Source organism: Excalfactoria chinensis, chromosome 1 (assembly GCF_039878825.1).
Source record: "Excalfactoria chinensis isolate bCotChi1 chromosome 1, bCotChi1.hap2, whole genome shotgun sequence".
NCBI lineage: Eukaryota > Metazoa > Chordata > Aves > Galliformes > Phasianidae > Excalfactoria > Excalfactoria chinensis.
Genome location: NC_092825.1, coordinates 65,715,414 through 65,737,269, shown reverse-complemented (window position 1 = coordinate 65,737,269; position 21,856 = coordinate 65,715,414). Strand labels below are relative to the sequence as shown.

The following is a 21,856-nucleotide window of genomic DNA, read 5'->3' as shown; positions in this document are numbered from 1 at the left end:
TGCTGTCTGAGACTCCAGCCCAGACTGCAGATAGAGCTGGTGGGCCTTTTGTTCACACAGAAAAATAATTTAACATTAAAAAAAAAAAAAAGAAAAGCACCAAAACAACAACAACAGCCAAAAAAAGAAAAAAGCACTTTAAAGTTTAAAATCAGCCCCGTCTCATAAAATTAAACTTGTAAGCAAATGTGTAGAATAAAGAGAAAACTAACCGCTGTGGGGGATTGCTATTTCACTCTCGTGGTTTATGAACTGCGGGAAAGTGAAGCCAATTCCCTGCAGTGAGATTACAGGTCTCCTCTTCTATAGGTCTTAAATTAAAAACCAGCTGAATCCAAAGTGAGCTAGTTTACTGGATCAGAAGATTCAATTATTTCTGCTAAGTAACTGAACGTGAACTACTTCATTCTAATAATATACAACTAATAATTACTGCCCAAGAAAAGACTTTTTTCTACCAAGCTAATTAAACTAAAGCAATATATTTTTCAACTGCTCTCAGATTTAACTAAAGCTAGAAACATTTGCAGCAAAACAAGCAAACGCGAATCCCCACTCACAGACAGAAATACAAAGCCACACAATGCATTCAGATGCTACGAGAAACAGCATTGTTTATCGTACAAAAAGTGTTATGGGGAAGAAACATAAGTGCTGATCTACATTCAGCATACATGCACGCAAGTGTACAGTGCCACATCCCGCACTCCTGCACACATGTAGAGTGGATGCAAAGGACCTCTGGATTCAGTAACTGACTAAGCTCACTCTGCAAGAGATCACAGTGGAAAGTGTTAGAGGGTTGATCCATATCCATATTATCAACATGTATATGTAAGCAGTACAGAACCGTGTCTGACTTACTTTTTTCCTCAATTTTGACCATCAAAGATGGAGCTGTTCCAGATTCCTCAGCCTTGGGCAATGTTGGGGAGACATCTTAAGTGAGAGAAAACATTTTCTGGAACATTCATTAACAGGAAAAGAAAAAAAGGGTTGTACCAAACTGCCATCACTTAAAAAAACTATCCCGTGGGAAATGGAAAAGTTCTCAGGAGCACACAGCAACTAGAATTCATCACACTGGTTTCCCTTTGATGATACTTATGAGCCATGATAGGTGTATCTAGATTTACACCCTCATTCACTCACAAAACCTAACGTGGAGTTAATTTAGTTAATAACAACCATGTTCTTTTAATGTGATACAGAAAATTCACTTTCAGTCTGAGAAATCTTGGTCTTGTTTCACAAACATTTTTTTTTTCCTGCAGTGTTAATTATTGTCGCTAATTCATTTCAGTCACTTAATTTGTACTGCAGCATTCATTAAAAAGACCTCTCTTCAATTCTATGATTGCTCGCATACACAATGACACCTGTATACCTCTTGTCTACTGAATGGCACTCACATTTCCTTTGTTTCCAAGTCATGTAATGAGAATGCTTGCCAGGCTGTGTTTACCACACAAAATGCACCCATTTTAGCAAAGTACCATTAGTAAAAGAAAATGCATATATATTCAGTGATCTATTTCTGATGATAAAACAGCCAGAACACACACTTAAGTCTCAGTTTCTTTCTGCCATCCGAAAAACTTTTGCACTTCAAGATCACTTCAAATCTTACATTTTTCCCTACCACCTCCCCTGAACAGCTGAATTTAATACATCAAAACCGTTTTGCAGGGAAAAAAAAACACAACATTCTTACGATCTCCCATATGTTGCAAACTAAACTACAGTGCATTGCAATTTTAAGTGATTTTAGAAGCAGCACTTTCCAAAATGGAAAACAATTTCTGATAAGTACGGAAGAGGAAATAAAAATATCACTCGAGCATTCCATTAAAATACAATTAAACCTGCATCTATGTGCCACAGACTGTAATTAATATATTTTAACAGAATGATCAATTTTGCTTTCTCTCTTCTGAACACGTTGCCATTTCTTACCCATCTGTCACATCTTACCTACCTTTGACTAAATGCCTGAAATAAAACATCTTCAGCATTCTAACCATTATCACGCAGCCACATCAGGAAGGCCTCGATGCCAACATCTTCCCCAAAATATCTGAAACTTGAGATGCCTCGATTCTAAGCAACAAGCAGAGCCTGTTACACCCACTCCCAGACAGCACTCTTCCTCATAAACTATGTCTGCGTACCTAAATTATTCATTTATATTGTCTGCCTCATCACTGATAAAGAAAAGAGCTCCAAATAGCTCCTGGTTGCAAAATCAGGGAATACCCATCATTATTAAAACAAATTTCCAAGCAATCAAAACCCAGCGCTCTGCAGCACGTCCATGCCCAGTGCTCTGTAAACTTTAGCACTGACACACCTAGACATGAAAACAAACCACCTGCTCAAAAATCTACTCTGAGACCTGTAAGAATTTAAGAGTAGTATCTCCCTGCTTTGCAAACCAGTATGTAAGCAATCACACTTTAGATCTTCGTACTTTTATCTTTAAACCAAGTGAGGGTGCAGAAAGGAGAGAGCAAATGAGGATCAGATATTTTACTTAGAAAAAATCCTAGTTTGGTTTTGTCCAATAACTCATTTTTTACTCCCTATATATTTGCATCACAAGCAAGATATCTCATAGTTTGTGGGTTTTTTTTTATAGATATGAAAGGGAAAAAAAAAAGAACTAAGAATCAAAGTGGTCGTTTTGAGGCAGAACGGTGATTATTTTCTGTGGATTTTACAGAGGATGAAATGAGCAACATAATATTTTGCATCTCTGCTGCTCTGTCATGACTAAGCCATGCTCCCAACTTGGGAGGCACATTATGTTAAACGAAGTCAATATTTTATTTTAATACAGCTTCATTTTAATTGATGTTCACCTCAATGACTGTAAAGATTTGTACAAGGTCTGGCAAAGTAAACATGAGATGATTCATCACTGGCAAAATGAAAGCACGTCCCTCTCATGAAATGGATCTATAAATCTTTGTTACATTATTTTACTGATGGAAACTGAGTTCAGTGAGGAATGAAAGAGACTATTATAGCTGCTCTTGAAAAGATGGAGGAGGAAGGCACTGAGAAGGAGACTAGGCTATGGATGAACTAGACTCCATGTGAAACGAAAATCAGCCTGTCTCCTTTTGCCCTTTGCCTACTCTTTGAAATTATTGCAGTTGCATGGAGGTCACCAGTTTTCCTGTCCCAAGCGTACTCATTCAAATGTGCACACACATGAGAACGGAGTCAGAAAATGAGTATAACAAAGTCTCCTACTTTGCGACTAAAAAACCAAATCAGACAAGGAAAAGAATAAAAGGATGTTATACACCTGTGGCTAAGCACTATTGATGACACTGGACTACACCACTTGAACAAGGGCACTTGGATGCAGTGCAGACAGCTGCAGTGCACTGAAAAAAAGGGCCAAGAGGCTGGAACAGCTTTCCAGCTCTAGCACCAAAGTGGGGTGATGACATGGAGAATGATGCCCTGTTGTGGTTACTTTGGCTGAGGTGGTGGCTGCTGCAACCAACAGGTCAATGTATCTTATACTTATGCAGCTTACAATTACACAGCAAGAGCCCTCGTCCTTGACCCAGGATGCTCAGTAATAACAATAACTGAACAGAATAAATACTTCCCCTACGCACACCCCTAACCCTCTTCATTCGGTTCCCATTATCTGAACAGAAACGCTGTATGAGAGCTGTTGGCCTCTGTGTAAACATGTGAGGACTGTATCTAATCAGTGTCCTGTTAGAGAAAAGCAAAAAAAACCCACAAGAGTCTGGCCTGGGCATCTGTCACTACAGCACAAATGGTCACAAATGTCTTTCTAGGCTGATAATAATCTTTGCTGTTCTGTTTTCCCTGATGGAAATAAAATAAGTTTCTGAAGTTCCAGATTGGCTATAACGAAAGAATGAAGAAGGAAATATGAATACGTAGACACTAGGAAAAAAGAAAAAAAAAGTAATTTTGTAAAAAGAAAAAATGAGGGTCTGTTCAGAAGGAATAGATTCCTCCAGATAATCAAAGCTAAACAAAAATCCACTCTCTGGATAATGAGTCTGGAGGCAACCTCATCCAAAAGGGCTTTTTAAAGCTATCCAGGACAACATGTCACTTAGAATAACAGAATGGTCATGTTTGGGAAAAGGGGTTTGATTGCCGCTCTCTCTGCCATGTTGTGGAAAATGAAAAACAGTGCAAAAAGAGATAAAATGCTCTTCTGCCACTTTATATGCCTGTTTTAGGACAGGATGACAGAATTTTCTCCTACAACTCAGTACAGCTGCTTAGAAACATTATGGAGATTCAGCGGCTAGGAAGAAGATGCCTTTCTTCTGCCACTTACATTTCTCCTGCTATGTCAAGTAAAAGACATACTCTTACCTTGCCATTAATGCCCAATAGTCCACCTTTAAATAGAAATTCCTGCCATTTTCTACAAGGTCAGAGCATAAACACAAAATAACTTCTGCAAATGTATACCTTACCAATAAACAAGGCAGGGATGCAATATTAGACATTAAGGAAGCAGCAGTATAACCTTTGCCAGATATAGGGGTCAATTCATTCATTTTCAAGTCTTCTCATTAGTTATGGTATGCAAGAGTAGAACAGAGGGCTATGTTATTTACTCACTCAGTTGCTCAATAGAAACAACATAGTACAGCAGAGCCTGTTAAGCTCCAGCCATGCTTCAGCCCAATATTACTGGAACCTCATCCAACAGAGAATCAGATGTAGCAACGCTCAGGATCACACCTGCAAGAATGAAACTCAGCAAGGTGATCTCATGACAATACAAAACGCACGTGCACCATGTAAAGATAAATGATTGTAATTAAATAATAAGCACAGAATACAAGGTGCCCCATTCAGCAAACATAACACACTTTGCACACTGAAGGAATCTTGTGGAAACTCCATGTATGACTAATGAAAACCATCAGCAGTACGCAGGCACAATTGGGCTTTATCTTAGTTCTAGGTGCTAACACTCTTGACTTTGCAATAATAGTATGTTTTACTGTACACTGTGGAGGTAGGGAACTATCATGGAATGCTCACTGACTGATAATTAATACGGGTGCATGTATGATATCCTCGCGCAGATTAACACCCAGTCTGATGACACAGAAAAGAACTTCTGCTACAAATTCAAACTTCTATTGTTATTTCACTTTCCTGACTTCCAAACCACCTGTCTGGACTGTCCACTGCTTGTTGACAATTAGAGAAAAACTCCCTATTGTTAAGGACATTTTAATACCTGTTCATTTCAGGCATCAACACTCATACCTCACTCTAGCTCCACAGCAGGATTTACAATCACAGCAACATTGCTCAGAAGGAATCTCTGTGAGTTTTCAGCCCAACCTACCGCTTCAAGAAAGGCATTAATGGTCACTAGATACAGTCAGCCATGACTGATGTGTTAAGCCTTGAAAACACCTAAGCATGGGTACTCAGCCACCTCCCTGTTGTTGCTGCTTGCTGCATAGGTATCTATACATTATGATTTTACACATTGCTAAAAAATAACTTAAACCTCTCTGGCAAATTGCTTCATGCTTTGTTCATCCAGATGCAGGAACCAATAGTGTGTGGTGCATTGTGAAGAGCACCAGCCTACTTGGCCAAATACAGACATAGAAAACCCTTAAAACTCAAGATTCTCTGGATATACTTAAAATCCAGGTATTCTCAAGTTTCTCATGAAACATCCATGCTTTTATGCTCCTCTCTCTCACTGTGTTTACTGATAGTCCCCTGGTCCTAGACACTTTTCTGCTGCAAAGATTTTTAAACAAAAGCTTTTGCACTGGCATCAAAATGGCTGTTCCCTGCTTGATTATACTACCAGTGTAATTAATGCTTAAGGCAGTTACATTTTTGTTATTGAGTAGAGGTTCAATCTGGCGCTGCAATCTTGCCCCTGAAGCCCAGGAGACTTACAGCATTGGTTTCTGAGACAAGACAGTGTCCCATTTCTTCTCTGCAATTAAAAATAACCACTGAGTTTCAGATAATAGTAGAGGTCAAAATATCCAAGTGCTATTGAAAATATTTAACTACACACAAACGTTACCTACTTAAAAGGCCTTAGAGAACTGCACGTTATACAAACCAATCAAGCTTTTATGGATTACTCTGCAACTAAAACATCTTAACCAGAAATATAATCCAATTCTCTACAGGTCACATATAAAAACACAGATGCCTACAGGTAATCACAATGAGTTAATGCCGATTAGCATTCACTCAAGACTGTATTCCAGGGTTCTCAAAGTACTTTACAAACACTGATCAGCCTTTTTCATAAAGGAGGGATTTCGGTAGCTTGCATTTATTTTTACACTGGGTAAATTAAGACTGAGGGTCAGGGCTGTAATCAGAAACAGACAGGCAGGATCTGGGGCCCCAGTTTTTACATAGCTCACCTTCTAATTAGAGTTATGCATGTACAACAAACAGAAACTCTAATTGGGAGTTCTCCAATTAAACAAATCCACTAAGAAACCTATATGCATATTTTCAAAGCTGGAAAAGAAAACATTTTAGGATACTGAGCAAGCAACTTAGCCTTCTTATTGAGCTCTGAGTAGTTTAAGAACTCTAAATTTTGAAGCCTTTACTGGATTTGTAAGCTTTTTATAAAGGACTGGCCTCATGATGCAAAGGCAATAAAAGATTCACTATAAAAAGATCACCAATGTTCTGTACTTTTTTAGTTTTTATCAGTATTGCGATGTATAAAGAAACATTAATTTCCCAGAGAGACTATGAAAACAGCTTTCTTTCCAGGGCAAATGAGGTATTAGAAACAAAAGGAAATGCTGAAGAACAGTAGTGCTCATTAGGCACAGACTTGTACTCGGCCTTCAATTTAGCAGTCAGGCAGTTTAACCCACACACAATAGCTTTTTCTCTTCCTAAGTTTTCTGACCAGTGGCCTTGCTGATGGAACTTGGTTAATCCTACCAAAGTTTTCTTCTACGCGTCCTTCTGACAGAATGATGTAGAGCAACTTCTTATTGCTATTGCTGCTGTTTTCACTGAATATGACATTGCTTCATTCAGCACTGCACGGTAACAGACAAAAAAAAGAACAGTTTGGCTGGAATAACGTGAGCATAACATCCATAACAGCCTAATTCAACAGAGCTGGTACAGGAATGCTTAAAAATGGCGAAAAGAGAAAACACCTTGTCAGTCAAGAGAGGAAAAGAGAGACAGTCAACCCTATGGAAACCACACAACATGCAAAGGCAGATTTAAACATCACCCCAGTTCCACAGACATTCTCCATAGAACACTGGTTGAATTAGCAGGCAGGAAGGGAGTCAGTGGACACCAACTACACTTGTTAGATTCTGGGAGGCATCTTCTTCAACCTTTATAACACTGTGGATAATTTAACATCTCTGTAAGACACCCATTTGCAATGCTGTGAGCACTAGGTCTTTTTGTCAAAAAAGCTTTCTCAGCCTAGGTTTCATCACAAAGACTCTCTCCCATATGATGTAAGTGAAGATCTTCAAAGGACTCTACAACACTTACCTTCTGGGACCATAACAGGGTGGGAAATGAGTTAGCACTGTGAAGCACATACCACAGAAGCTAAGACACAACCCAAAGCACTACAGAATCAGAAAAATAAGGATAACAGTAAATCTAAATGAATGCATGAGAAGTGAAAAGTGATCTTTTTCAAGAACAAAGGGTCATGCCAAACAGTGTGGAAAATTTGTGCAGAGTCACAGGATAAATGCACAAAGGGAAAGCAACACATCATATTTTACAGAAACATTTGTGTTTTGGTGGGTGGAAAAAAGTTTTTTTCAACAGATTTGTACAGACCTAATCAAACCCAGAAAGTTCAAATGGTTTATTTTTGCCTATACTTAGTACTACTTTGTAGATAGTATTTTGCTTTAATTTAATTTATCTAGACTTTAATGAGACTTTGGTACTTTACTGCCTGGAAAATTATTACTGACACTGGAAATATGGTGCCTGGTTATGAATATTGCAATGAAGATATGAAGTTGCCAGACATATTGTAAACAGAGCATAATTACAGTATTTACAGTTGAACATCAAAATGGGAAGCGATGCCAAGTGGCATTTCTTAGAAGTTAATATTGGGAATTATACCATCTAGTATCTTCCCAAATAATTTGGAAAATGAAGTGAATTGCATATCGATTGAATACACGATAGACACAAGAAGGTGAACTACAACACAGCAGGTGGAAAGGTTGAAAAAAACACAAAAAAGCAACCAGCATCAGAAAGATTTGGAGGACTACAAGGAAGAGAGAGAAGGGTGCAGTTAAGAGGGAAGCTATTTAATATAGAAAAATGTAGAATAATAAGCTTGGAAAAAATTAACACCCATCTCAAGTAACCAAATGGGAAAATGCCAATTTTCATTTAAAAAAAATTCCAAAAGATTTCACAGTTTATTCACACTGAAAATTCACATTGGGGTATATGCATCAGGTTTGACAACTTGTTTGCTACATTCCAGCCTGATGTGATTTTAAAAGGAAGAATAACATATTTTCTTAAAAACGTGTCTTTTAAAATAAATTTAACTTATTTTAAATGTGTACAGAATGCTCATAGAAGACCTAATTTATAATCTTATTTGCAGAAATAACATTATAATTTAATATCAGTGACACAAAAGAAGCACGTGAGAGGCTGAAGGTGGGGGTCAGGAGGCCAAGGCCTACCTATCTCTGATACTTTAAGGAGTTTTAAGTGTTCACACAGTATAGCAAAATCCATGAAAGATTAGGCTGCACCTAATTTGTTAATTGTAATTAATTTAGAAGCTCAGCTGTACCTTGAGGAAAGCCACTACCGTATAAGGGAAAGTAGGATTCCGAGGGATGTAAAGGGAAAAAAAAAAGCCTGAACAAATACTGAAACAAGCTTGCTGCATTAAATGACTACTGTATACACTAATGAACCTTAAATATCATCTGTAGGACAGAAACTGTCAAAAGAATCTATCCTTGCAATAAAATTAACCTGTAATTATATAAACTTACTAAGTGTTGAAAACATACTTTATGACAGAAAAAAAACCTACAAGGACTATATTAAAGAACTGCTCCTGGGTAAGAGTCTAGAGGAGCACTCTATCTTTCCCCCATCATTTTTTTATTAACAATACCCGTTCTGTACAAGCATATAATTTTGTCACAAGAGTGATTCATTACAAGACAATATATAAAACTTTATCAAATCGAGTACTACTTTTCTTCCTAACACAGCAATCCAAATATGGCTGAATGCATACAAAATGGCTGATGCGATAGCAATCAACAATATTTTTTAATGTATGCTGTAAAACCTGCTTACCAAGGGGAGCCATATATTCTGAATCCCCTCACGGTCACTTCAGAGTCTTGAAGATAGATGCAGTTTGTTAGAAGAGACTGTACATTTTCATAGCTCTCTGGCTTCAGCTTAGAAACAGAGGGGAAATAGTAAAAGTCCTGCTTGATTAAGTCAGCCATGAATTCCTGGTCAAAGGTCAATTCATGATTTCCTGCTATCACAATCTTGTATTCATAGGGCAGGCTACCTAAAACAGCGAAAAACAAACAAATTACTTGTTTTATGGAAAATCCGATCAAAGAAAATAGGCAGACTCACAAACTATTATCGATTCCTATAATAGGCTCACATAGTCAAAACAATTGAGCACATTCCTACTCAGTGTTACTATAATTCCTGGTGATTTCGGGTAAATGACATTGCTGTCTTCTTCAGGGCACGGAACGATTTAGCTTGCTTAGCATTATTGTGTTGAAACTACTTTCAGCTCATCATCCTTAAATAACAGTCTGCAGACTTCTGCTCCAGTATTTACTTCCCTTTAATTGCCATTTGCATTGCAAGTATCACTTACTGTGACAGCCATGACAACTCAGTGACAGAAATTAGGGTTCAAAGGAAACCGGCCACAATGCTTAAAAAATTATCCCAGCTCTCATTTGCCAGCCCTGCGGTCATTGCCAGCTTGCACTGACAAAGTCTCACTGACTCAAGGCTTATGTCACCCATGGGTCTGCCGCCCTCCCTGCCCCGATTTGAAGACCAAGACTTCAAACAAGACAGGCCTTGGGCTTCACTGTCAGAACTCCACATCCCCCAGACATTCCTTGCTTTTCTCAGCTGTGCTTTCTCATTGACTTCCTTGGATCCACGGTCTATAATTTAAAGTGACTCATGTTTAAGAACATTTTACAACACACGGATAGTGAAAACGTAACATCAACCTCATGCTGAAGGCAAGAGTACACATCCCCACACGTGTGTTCTCCTGTGAGCAACACTGCAACTGAACCTGACTCCACTTTGGTTATCAGCTGGACTCTGCCCATAAAGCAGGGATCACCCGTCCCAGAAGATTTCGTCTGAGTGCTTTACGAGCGTTTGAGAGAAAATGTATAGGGTGTAGTAGCAATCTTGCCATTTTTAATTTCAAAACATATTGTTTCTACATATATTCACCTTTAGTGATGAGCCTTAGCCTAACCCAGAGACAGGACATTGAGAGAATTTGTGTCACCAGCCCATACACAGTGATAGGAGTTGGCATCAGTAGGATGAAAGATAAAATCCAACAGCAGGATTCAGAGCTCCAGAAACAGGAGAGAGTGGATAACCCTAGCCCAGAGAAGTATATAAATGGCTGATCTCAGTGTCTTCGGAATGAAAATACCTGCATGACTCCTTCGTACAGATTTCAGGCATTTCTGTATTAGGAAAATGGATCTTACCGTCCTGCCTGTTCATCCAATACATATGTGCTTTTTGAAAATGCATTATGGGAAACTCTGTTGGGATATTAATTATTGCACACAGATTCCATTATTTATGTGAAAGACTTCCTGACACATAAATACTGCAATTTTTGTTTCTGAAATGCTTCATGTTTTGCAGATGCGTACCCCCACTTCCACAGATCTTCTGTGTGTGCACGCACAAGCAAGTTTAAAACGTTCTTTACGTGCTGCAATATGTAAGGACATCTACAGGACTTAAAGCATCCTGAGGAAAAAAAAAGGAGGAATAAAAAAAAAGAAAGAAAGAAATCCTGTATGCCACAACATTGTTAGCAATTCCATTTCTGTTCTGTTTTGTAAATCTTTTCCAGCTCATCTGATCCATCCATCTAGCAGCCAAGAACCTGTATGAGCTGGTTATAGTTGTTGCTTCCACTAATGTATTTATGTCATGTTGCTGTCTGTGGGTGTTACATAGGCAAATTAGCAAATTACTCTAAATGTACAGTTACATTTATTATAGTGGCGGCCAGCAGCACTGCTGCAGTTACAGGTCTGTCAGCTTTTCAATTAACAACTCTGTTTTTGATGAGTTTGCAGCTCAGGTTTTTTTCCTTTCTTTCTCTTCCTTTCATTCCATACCAGGCAGCAACTTGCTAAACCAATCTCTCTCGTTTGTCTCATTACTAGCTCACTCTACCCTCTATCTAACACACTGAGGTAATTTTTGCTGCTAGCACATAAATTTAACAGTATTTTGGTTCAGTTTTGTTCTTAGCAGACTTATAAACACGCTTCACTTTCTACACCAGCCACTCATAGAGTACAAAGTTAACCTTAGAAAGAAATCTTTGAAACTTTGCTCTTGGCTGGGTGCTGCTGTCATGAACTCTACGTATAAGAAATATAAGACCCTCAGCTCCCAGATCACAGTATTGATTATATACATTTCCCTGCTTCCAGTATGATGAATATTTACCAACGCTAGCAGTTAGTCCGCATGCAGAAGTCAGCACTGAATACTACACATATGTGCATTAAAGGCACAGTCCTCCTACCATTAACCTCAAAGGCACCACTACCATCTTACTGTAGTCAAAACACAATCCAGTGTGGTGTGTGAATACAGTCCTGACAAGTTGTTCATCTTTTGAGTGCCTTCTACAACCTTAAGATCCACCAAGCACTATTAATACATAATAATACCACCTTATATTTTGTTATTTAAATCGTTTTTTTATTTTCTTATTCTAGCACATCCTTCCAACACAAACACATGGTTTTCCAACCACAGGCACAGACTATGGCACACTCTATAGCTCTGGCTTGGACCCTGTCTGAGACCAAGACCAGTCTCCAAGTCCAGTCTGTATGCAGCACAGCAGCCTGGAATTTTCATACATGCCCATGACTTGAGAACAACCACTTTTCCATCTATTACTTTTGTGCACCAGCACTTGAATTCAGATTCTTCCAGGCTGACCGCTTGGTCCTGCACCTTGTAGTGGGTACTAATGGCAAGCTGGGTATAAATAACTTCAGGCACACTCTCTGTCCCTTGCTGAACAAGCTGAGCTAAGAATGTTGAATTCACACTCATGAAAGCTTTCATGGCTTTGGCAAGAATGATTCCTATCTAAGACAGTAGTAGCAATACAAACTAACCAATCCAGGGGGTTCCCTTTGTCTTCCTTTTACAAATTCCATGAAAATAAGCCTTACTAAAGGCAGTGGCTAGCATTTTCATCTGCTAAGCTGCTTTCCTTTTTTTTTTCTCTCTCTCTCTTTTGTTTTTCTTTTCTATTTCCAAAATAGTAATACACTAAAGAGCAAGTTCCTTCCACTCGGCCACGTGGCCACCAGAATGGCTTTGAATGCATACCATACAGGGCTGACTAAGAGCTCTGGGGTAATGCTGAAGGAGATGGGGCTCCAGTGGTACCTCCTCAACCCTTCCAGTCAGGAAACTAGCAGCTCAGGTGGGAGTTATGCATCCCATCATCAGCCTCAGTATGGCAGAAGCTGAAAGCAGAGCTACCACTTTTATAGCCAAGGGACCCTTTCTGAAGAACAAGGGCTGCTGTGTAGGATGATTTCCAGCGGTCCCCTCCATCCTGGATGCCTGTAAGTCTACACTGGAAAACGAATGACAATTTTAAAGAGTCTGCAATGCTGTAAGAAATTAGATACTCATTCCATGTTGTGACTCTAATGAAACAAATCTACGGTGAACAAGCAATTTAACAAGGACTAGAAAGTATATTCCATTAACTTCTGTACAAGTTTCTCGCATTATCCATTTAGCAGATGAAAAGGACTAAACACTCAACTGATAGTCAATTAACATTTGGCGCTAGCATATGGCTTTGCTGGTGGGCAGGTAGCACACTTCGTTTTAATATTAGAACTCTATGCATACAAAGATATTAAAGAAAACTTATGGCTGTCACAGGAGTTCTGCACACATATCCAGGACAAAATTCATTCCCCTGTGAAATAAGTCAGCAAGCGTGTAAGAAATAGATCTGCCCTTCAGGAGTGCCAAAAAACACATGTAAGAACATATGCTATGGGAGTCAAAAATGCTTTTTCCCAAAAACACATTTACAAAAAATGAATTTGGGGAAAATGTATATTTTTTTTCATGCTTTCTTATTTTGTTTAGTCAAATCAAGACAAGTAATTCTGCCAAAGACCTGGGATTACCAAGTTCTTCGCACCTGAAAAGCTTCTGCTGAAATAGCTCCATAGCCTAGAGAGAAAATACAACTAGACTGGTTGGAGAATTTTGCCTAAATAGTTTTCTGTATTAAAATCATTCAAATACCACTTGGATGGAATGGGATATATTTGGAAATTCATGTTATGGGTCTGACATTACCAAGGAAACAAAATGAAACAAAATGTCATTTAAAAATATTTTGGGGTGAATAAAAATTACACTTCTAAGCAAAAATTCACTTTTCTTTTTTTACTTCAATACGATTTTTTTCCTCTCCTGGAACACCTAACTTGTGAGAAATAAAAGAGTGTTTTTCTCCATAATCAATCTTTAGCCACTTCATCCTATCTGGATTTGGAATCAAGAGAAATGCTTAGACATCAAAATTCTGTCAGAAACATACTGGCTCCAATTCAGTCCTGGGTTTCAGGGCTTTCTCTTTCAGGACACATCCAGTATTTGCTTTCTGCCAATTTGGAATGGGGCTCCAAGCAGTGATCCACTCTTTCAGCCACTATCTTAACATGGGTTAATAGATTATTTTTCTTTCCTCTCCCTTCTGTGCTACATGATTCTTTATCTTTTCTGCCTCATTTTTCCCTCTCCTTTTGTTTTTACAGTTTTCCTTTGCATGCAGAAAAATGCTAGAGTCACACTGTCTTGCACTTAATTAGTAGTTACAGAAAATAGCATATTTTTCTTACTCTTTTTTAATACGACACCATTGCATCTCACAATTCTGTACCTTTGTTTCTCAGTATCCCTCTGAAAATGCCCAACAGATTTAAAAGTCATTTACTACAATAGGCAGAGGAGTAGAGGCCTCAAGAATAGTTACATTCCCCTGAGTTTCCTGGAAGTAAGTGCCTAATAAGACTCATGTACAATCTGAAAGAGAGGCTTGAGAAGGATGACAGCTCTTATGAGATGCCTAAGATCCCGCAGAAGGTCTGCAAGACAAAATCTAAGAAGCCAAGCAGTAGCGGTTCTACTCCCAGAGCAACTCATCACACAAATAAATCTGTCCCAAATCTCCTGAATCAATGTATGTGTGTCACTTCAAGAGAAATGCTTCCTGTTTATTTCCATGGAAACCACATCAGTTACAAAGAGCACAATAACACTATTTGATAGGGAAAAATCTCAATTACAAAGCACTATTTTTCAACAGTGGCTACCGCCATTAACTACACATTTTCACCAGCAATGACAAAGAGCTGGCATGCCATGCTCAAAAAGATCTGCACGGTCATCTGGAACATGGCTTGACTTTCACATTGCTGTTGCCACTGTGTACCATCCACTGCCTCACTGTGCTCACAGCCACTGTTTGGTCTCCAGAAACATTCAGGAAGTGTCGATGAATATCACTGGGCACCATTTCTCTGCACATAGAAATTCAGTGACACCCTTTTGCTTCATGTGTGCTTCCACGTCAGACTTCATTTCGTCAGACAGCCTCTCTGTTCCCATTTGTCGTATGACAACAAAATGCAATGGCCTATTAGGTAGAAAGGTTCAACCTCTACTGCCATACCATCAACATCTGCCTCTGAGATCGTGGGCCAACTTAATAAAATAGCAAGCATTACTTTTGGAGCAGCCCTAGTTTGTTATTTGAGATTGATTGATTTATTTATTACCTGTTGAAAAGCCCAGGATATCTATCATACTTCACTTAGATGTAGCCAAAAGATGTTATCACCTTGGCGGCTTCTTAACCAGATACATGGGGTTTTTGTCAGTTGTGGCAAGCCCTCCTGAGAAAGTTTCTTAGCCTTTTTTTGCTTAATACAAGAATCTGATAATAGCTCTGGTAATATAATGTGAATGAGAATCTATGTATATATTTGTTTAGCTAGTAACATCTTTGTTTATTCCTTTCATTACTGCAGATTACTAATTAGGAAAATCAACCGAACATCTAATTTTTCTGTGTTTTTATGCACCAATTACAAAATTATTACAGCAATTCTTAACTTGTAAACTACAGCAGGTCCTTTTTATGGTGAGCATAATTTTCACCAAATAATTTGAAATGCTGGGGGACTGTCACTTGAACTACAAACTGTGTAATGCAAAGCTCTGAACAACGTGCCTTTGTTTGCCATTTCTCTGCATATGAGTTCATTCGAAGTAGAATTTTGTGTACTTAGAGGTTCATTCCATTCTATCAGCAAACCTTCCTCTTCTTGTATTAGATAAACACTGCAAAGAAGTCAAAAGCAAATGCAGGATGTTTATACTCCAGGCTCCTCTTGCACTAAGAGGTTAGGCATCTTTACCAACATGACTTCCTTTGTTGCTTACAATTGTTACCAACTTGCAACTTCAAGGGATAAAAAGCAAACTTGCAGAGCAGATGTGCTTTGCTTCTCTCCCAGTATTGTACTGAGCTGAATTTTTAGTATTCATTAAAAGCAGTGACAATCATGTAAGTGCCCACTTAATGCTTTTCCCTCTCATTTCAACCTTTTAGAATACAGCAGTGAGTGATATAGTAAAAAGACTGCATAACTGTCTCAGATTGCTTTTTTAGCATCTCTTTGACAGTTCTGTGTTTAAACACAGGGGCTGATGTCTGGGAAATTCACATTAACATACTTATTGTATGGTGTGTAATCTGGAATAACATTGTAAATGAACACTCCTTCCTAAGTCATCTGTAACCTGCTAGATCAAGACATTCTTGTGTTGTAAAAGCCAGTAATTATATCAAGCATTAAAACAACAAACACATGATATTGCTCACATTTGCGAATGAGGATTTCTTTAAATAAAAGACAATAAAAAAAAAAAAAAGAAAAAAAAAAAGATCATACTCTATCTTATATTCTTTGATAAACTGTTTTTATATACACAAACACATAATAATAATTGGCCAAAATTACTTCTAAAGGAAATGTGGCTTGCTTTCAGCCTAGTAATTATGCAGAACCAAGCCCCTGCATGCTGAAAACTATGCACTGAGAGCAGCTGCAGTGAGTCAGGTCAAAACACTGCATCGCTCTGTCCCTTCTGTCCACTAGTGGTCAGTAACAGATGCAGAGAAAATTGTACAACTGCAAGGTTTGCCCAGGCTGAACCTTTCTTTGATATGTTCCCTTACTCTATGGCGATATACAGACTGAGAATTCACAGCCATACAAATCATGGCATTCATTTTCATAAATTGCTTATTTCTTTTTTCTATTTCCTGGAAAAGTTTTAGTTTAAACAATATACCTTTCTGAGGTTTTAAGTCTTTTAGAATATCGTAGTTTTCGTATACGAGACATATCTGGGGGCAATAAACGCAAAGGAGATAGAAGTAAGTTGAAAGATAACAATAAAAAAATACTTCAAACTTCCTGCATAGATGTCTCTGCACACTGATACAGATTCCTGCTCAGATCTTTAGATCCCACAGAGGTGCTTTCGCTATTTCCCAGCTGTCACCTTCTGCAAGGAAAGACTATGAGGAGCTGCACGTTGAGTCACTGGATGAGGTGCACAGCACTAATAACAACATTTAATGTTTGTATACGCTGCTTTGCAATAGGTGTTCCAAGTGCTGAACTGAGAATAATTAATCCTCCAACTCCGTTCATGCAGTAGGTGGATCAAGCACCATTCTCACAATTTCACAAGGGGGAACGATGAAGAGGCTGTCAAGTCTGAAAGAGGACTAAGTTAAAATCGGTTGCCCGCCTTCCTCAGGCTGCTTTGGATATCAGAGTTAGTGGCAATCAGGGTTTGCAGAAATACGTTCCAGATTTTTCACTTCCCTGCTTGCTCTATGCACTTCTGGGTCTCGCTGCCCTCCTGAAGGTACACTTGTCTGCTAGTCCAGAATAACACTCAGTAATTTTACTCAATTGCTTAAACTGGGAGCCAGACATCTCAGTACTTATGAAGATCATGGGACATTTTTACATGAGCCATCCCCAAGGCTCAGAATCTTGAAGGTTTACTACTTTCCATTCCATCAGCAAAAAACAGCACAATCTAAGTACAAAGAGCAAAATAAATCCCAAAGCATTTGTGTGTTTGGAAAGAGGGAATGAAGAGAAACTCCTTCAGCATCTACCATTCCTAGGGCTCCTACAGCTTCTCACCACTAGCATGAGGAGCAGATCTGGAAAACAGATGCTCTGGGACATCTTCCCAATAAAAGGGTGTAGCTTAAATATTCCTTGAGACTCCCAGTTCCCAGTTTGGAAGTCTTCAGGATATATAAAATCCCCAGAACTGGAGAGATCCTGGAAGAGAGTGCTGCAGTGCACCTTTCTGTGCCATGCTGTCTGAACCTTAGATGTACGAATGCATCTGAGACATCGTATGTTTAAGAAATGCAATGAAAACCAACACTTCTTTTAGTATGCCCAGTCTTTTAAAAATGACATCTGTTCTAAATCCCTACACAGCTCAATGTTTTTCACCGCATTTCCAAAGCCATTCTTTTGTAAATAGATAATTTGTGCTTAAATACTTCTTTCAAGAGGTTTCTACATTAACATAAAAATAGTGTAATTACCGATGGTCAAAATGGCATGACTACAATTTATAAATTCTAATTCCTTTTGCTGCTCTGAAGCTGATTTTCTTTCTTCTTCAACACAGTTTTAATCTGTTTTAAATGTATTATTGAACCTAAAAATATGAAATACCTGTTAAGAGAGGAATATAAATAACTCACACCAGTTCACAAGATTTAACACAAGAGCAGAAGTAAAATTAAGCCTCACAGTTTAAGATTTTTTGAAGATCTTTTACTAAGAATTGAAAAAGAGGGATGATGTTCATTGACCAATATTAGCTGACCTTGTTCTTCAGTGTATTACTAGAAACAGGTAATTCCACTACTGCTAGTTACTAAATCTGGGAGGATATTTTCACCCTAGATTTTATTTTTGGTCTAAAAGAAAAATGTTATCTTTCTAACTGAGTCTGCCCATGTACACTCCAGAAGTGCATGTCAAATAATTTAATCAATTTTCCTGTGTCTGCGTGTATGACACACAAGTAAGATTAATATTGTCAGGAAAGTAGTCTGAAGAGCTAATTACTGTTATCCACTACAAAGTGAAGCCACCTTCTACTTTTTTTTATTTTTATTTCAAGTTTAGCTTAAACTTGAATTTCAAATAAGAAGAGTGTTTTTGACATTGGAAAATCCCAAGCAAACACACTGAAACAATGAGTAGTATAAAATGTGTTAGTTTAAATAAGCTTTTCAATCCATGTACAGAAGATAATTCTCAGAGAGAATATGAAAGTATGTTTGCAGCTTATACCACAGATTGGCTATTCAGCCACATTTCCAGGAAAGTTACCCACAAGCTCAAAGTGACAGCGGGTCCTGGAGCATACAACATTTGGAAATGATATTACAGACTCTAGCAAAGTGAATTGCAAGAGCAAGTGAACCAAGCAGGCAATTTCCAGTGCCAACAATATGGGACGCACGAAATAGAGATGGTTTTGGACTCATTATCTGATGAGTGCAGGAAAGCTTGTCTTTGTGTTCATCCTGCAGCACATTTGATTTATATGCAGGTTGAGATTAAGTAAGAAAAATAATGAAATATCTGACTACAAGGATAGCTGCAGTGCATAGGAAGCATGACATGCCTTACAAAATAATCCACCTTATCTAGCCTTGATAACACGTATTTATAACAATTCCTCTGAACCATTTTCAGCTGTTTGAAGTGATACTATTAAAATCCCCTGGACATACAGGAAAACCAGTGTACGTCCAAAGCTGTCACACGATCTGTCCTCATGATGCCACTACAAAGTTTTGCTGCCCTCATGGCCTCCCACCTGCACCTACTGTAATACATGCTTTGTTTTTCCTTTTTCCTTCTGATTCACAGTAACTGGATTTACAAATTGGAAGAGAAATGCAGTCAGAAAATGAAAAGGAGAACCATAAAAATACAAGAAAGGTCAGTTCAGGAAAAAGAAGGGTGAGAAATGACCTCATTAACACCATTGGCAAACTCTGTAAACTGACTATTCACAGCCTTTCCTTTTCTTTTTCTAAGCTATCCTAAGAAAGAGTAGCAAAATGGAAATCTGACTTACAAAAGTATATCACGGTACCACATGATTGGGCAATAATAGGACAGATGAAATGGAACAGAAATTTATTCAGAATAATGTAACTGCTGGAAAAAGCATCCCAACTATGCATAAGTGATGGATTCTGAACTAGATGCTGCTGCTCAGGAAATAGTCCATAGAGTTATAATAGGTAATTTTAAGAAATCTCTTTGTTCAGACATCGATAAAAACAAAAACAATAATCCACAATATTAGAAAGAAAAAGAGAACAAAACAGGAAATTTCATTATGCTGTGGTATAAATCTGTGGTGTGTTCAGAGCACGTGCAGTTCTAGTCTTCCACCTTTTAAAACAATGAAGAACAAGCAGAGGTACAAAGAAAAAGATGACCAAAGGCATTTAAGGACTTCTAAACAGCTTTCAGCCTGAAAAATATTGAAAGGGTAAATATGGGAAGAGCCTATAAATTCTGCGGCAGAATGAAGAATGGAATAGTTCACTTGCCTCTTCTAGTATTAGGAAATGCCAAATGAAACTAGTCAACGGTAAGTTCAAAATATGCAACGTTCTTCACAGAGTCACATATTATATATGCCTATTAGATACACATACAGCGTATATAAGGGTGTGGTCCAGGAAGTCCTTGGACTGCCCATCACAGAAAGCTGAGAAAATATGCACGTCCAGTTATCACCAGCCTTCTTTTCTCTCCCCTGGAGCTCCACATCAATCTATTACTGGTAAAACCTCAAATTCCTTCCTGAGAAAAATGGAGGAGTCTTCAGAAAACAAAAGAAAAACCAAGGAAAGGAAACAACTGATTACCAAGAAGAACTGAAGTGAAATGCAGAAAAGGGCTACAGGAGTGAGAGGATTAAAAGTTTAAAATAGGGGACTGAGGGGCAGACAATTACAATGATTGGCTGCAGAGATATATCATCTGGCCTTCTGTGTACCCACATACAGTTAGCCTAAAAAAGAGAGAACATATTTTAGGGTATGACTCAGCAAGCCAACGTGCCTCTATTAGCACAGCACTTGAGCATGTGCTTGATAGAACCATAAGCTCCACGGAAGTTAATGATATTAATGTAAAATATACTTTGCATCAAAAAGGCACAGAAGTTTTATGTAGAGCAGAAAGATAAAATCTGAACTTGCTGAAGGGCCTCCTGATAAGATGAAACAGGCTGGCAGACCAGAGTGGCAGAGACCCAAGGGGGTGTGACAGAACTGAATGCCATAAGGGAAGAATAAATGCTCGTGTAACAGCAGAAGTAGGATGTGTACCTACTGCCTGGAGGAAGCTGAGGGAAGGCATAACAAATATTCTACTCTTTATTTCAAGGAATTAACAAATAGGTTACAGTCAGCTGATGGTAGAAGATACATATCTGAAACAACAAAATAACCAAATGGGAAAGCCATTCCTCTGGTGTGGGAAGAAGCAACAGACAAGGAAATGTGGTGGCAACAGTTAAGAATAAGGCTGGAAGTCAAGGTCCTGGTCAATGTATCAACCACTTTCTCAAGACACCAGTGAAATGTTCAAACAAGGAAGAATCATAGAACCACAGAATTACCCAGGTTGGAAAAGACCTTGAAGATCATCAAGTCCAACCGCAGCCTAACCATAGTACCCTAACTCTAACAACCTTCTGCTAAATCATATCCCTGAGCACCACATCCAAATGGCTCTTAAACACATCTAGGGATGGCGATTCAACCACCTCCCTGGGAAGCCTATTCCAGTACTTAACTACCCTTTCTGTATAAAAGTGTTTCCTAATATCCAACCTAAACCTGCCCTGGCACAACTTGAGGCCATAAGAAGGACGAGGCTGGGCAGGTTGTGGGAGTTAAGTTCCAAAACCATCCAGAACAACCTAAACTGTCATAGAGTAGATCTTTGCCCAACAACACGAGCAACCAGCAAAAAGATTGGAAAAGTCTGCCTCTCAAAGAGAACACTTTTAACCATTTTAACATTTACTACAGAATTTGTAAACATTCAGTGCACTATGAATGCATAAGTTGATCACTGAAAACAAAATAACCTTTCAAAATAAAAGCTAATGCTTTCATTTTGAAGTCTGATTGAGTGCAATTATACAAATTTACAACTTTTAACTGAAGCAAAGCCTTTAATGCTAGTCAAATGAAGCCTGCGTAATGACTCCAAGCTATTATTCTATTGGATATTTTGGAATTAATTTTTAAAAAGTAAGCTAAGTTTTCCTTTTTTTTTCTTTTTTCTTTTTTTTTTTTTTTTTTTTCAAA

The 21,856-nt window shown here is 38.3% G+C and overlaps 1 protein-coding gene across 10 annotated transcripts in view; it reads right to left on the bottom strand.

Annotated features, from left to right (window-relative positions):
* Positions 1–21,856, bottom strand: part of MPPED1 (metallophosphoesterase domain containing 1) — a 63,489-nt gene that overhangs the window by 19,714 nt on the left and 21,919 nt on the right. For all 10 annotated transcript variants that reach the window (XM_072327393.1, XM_072327325.1, XM_072327385.1 and 7 more), the window contains exon 4: positions 9,370–9,595. In XM_072327393.1, coding sequence (XP_072183494.1) covers positions 9,370–9,595 — 226 coding nt within the window. The remainder of the gene's footprint in view (positions 1–9,369; positions 9,596–21,856) is intronic.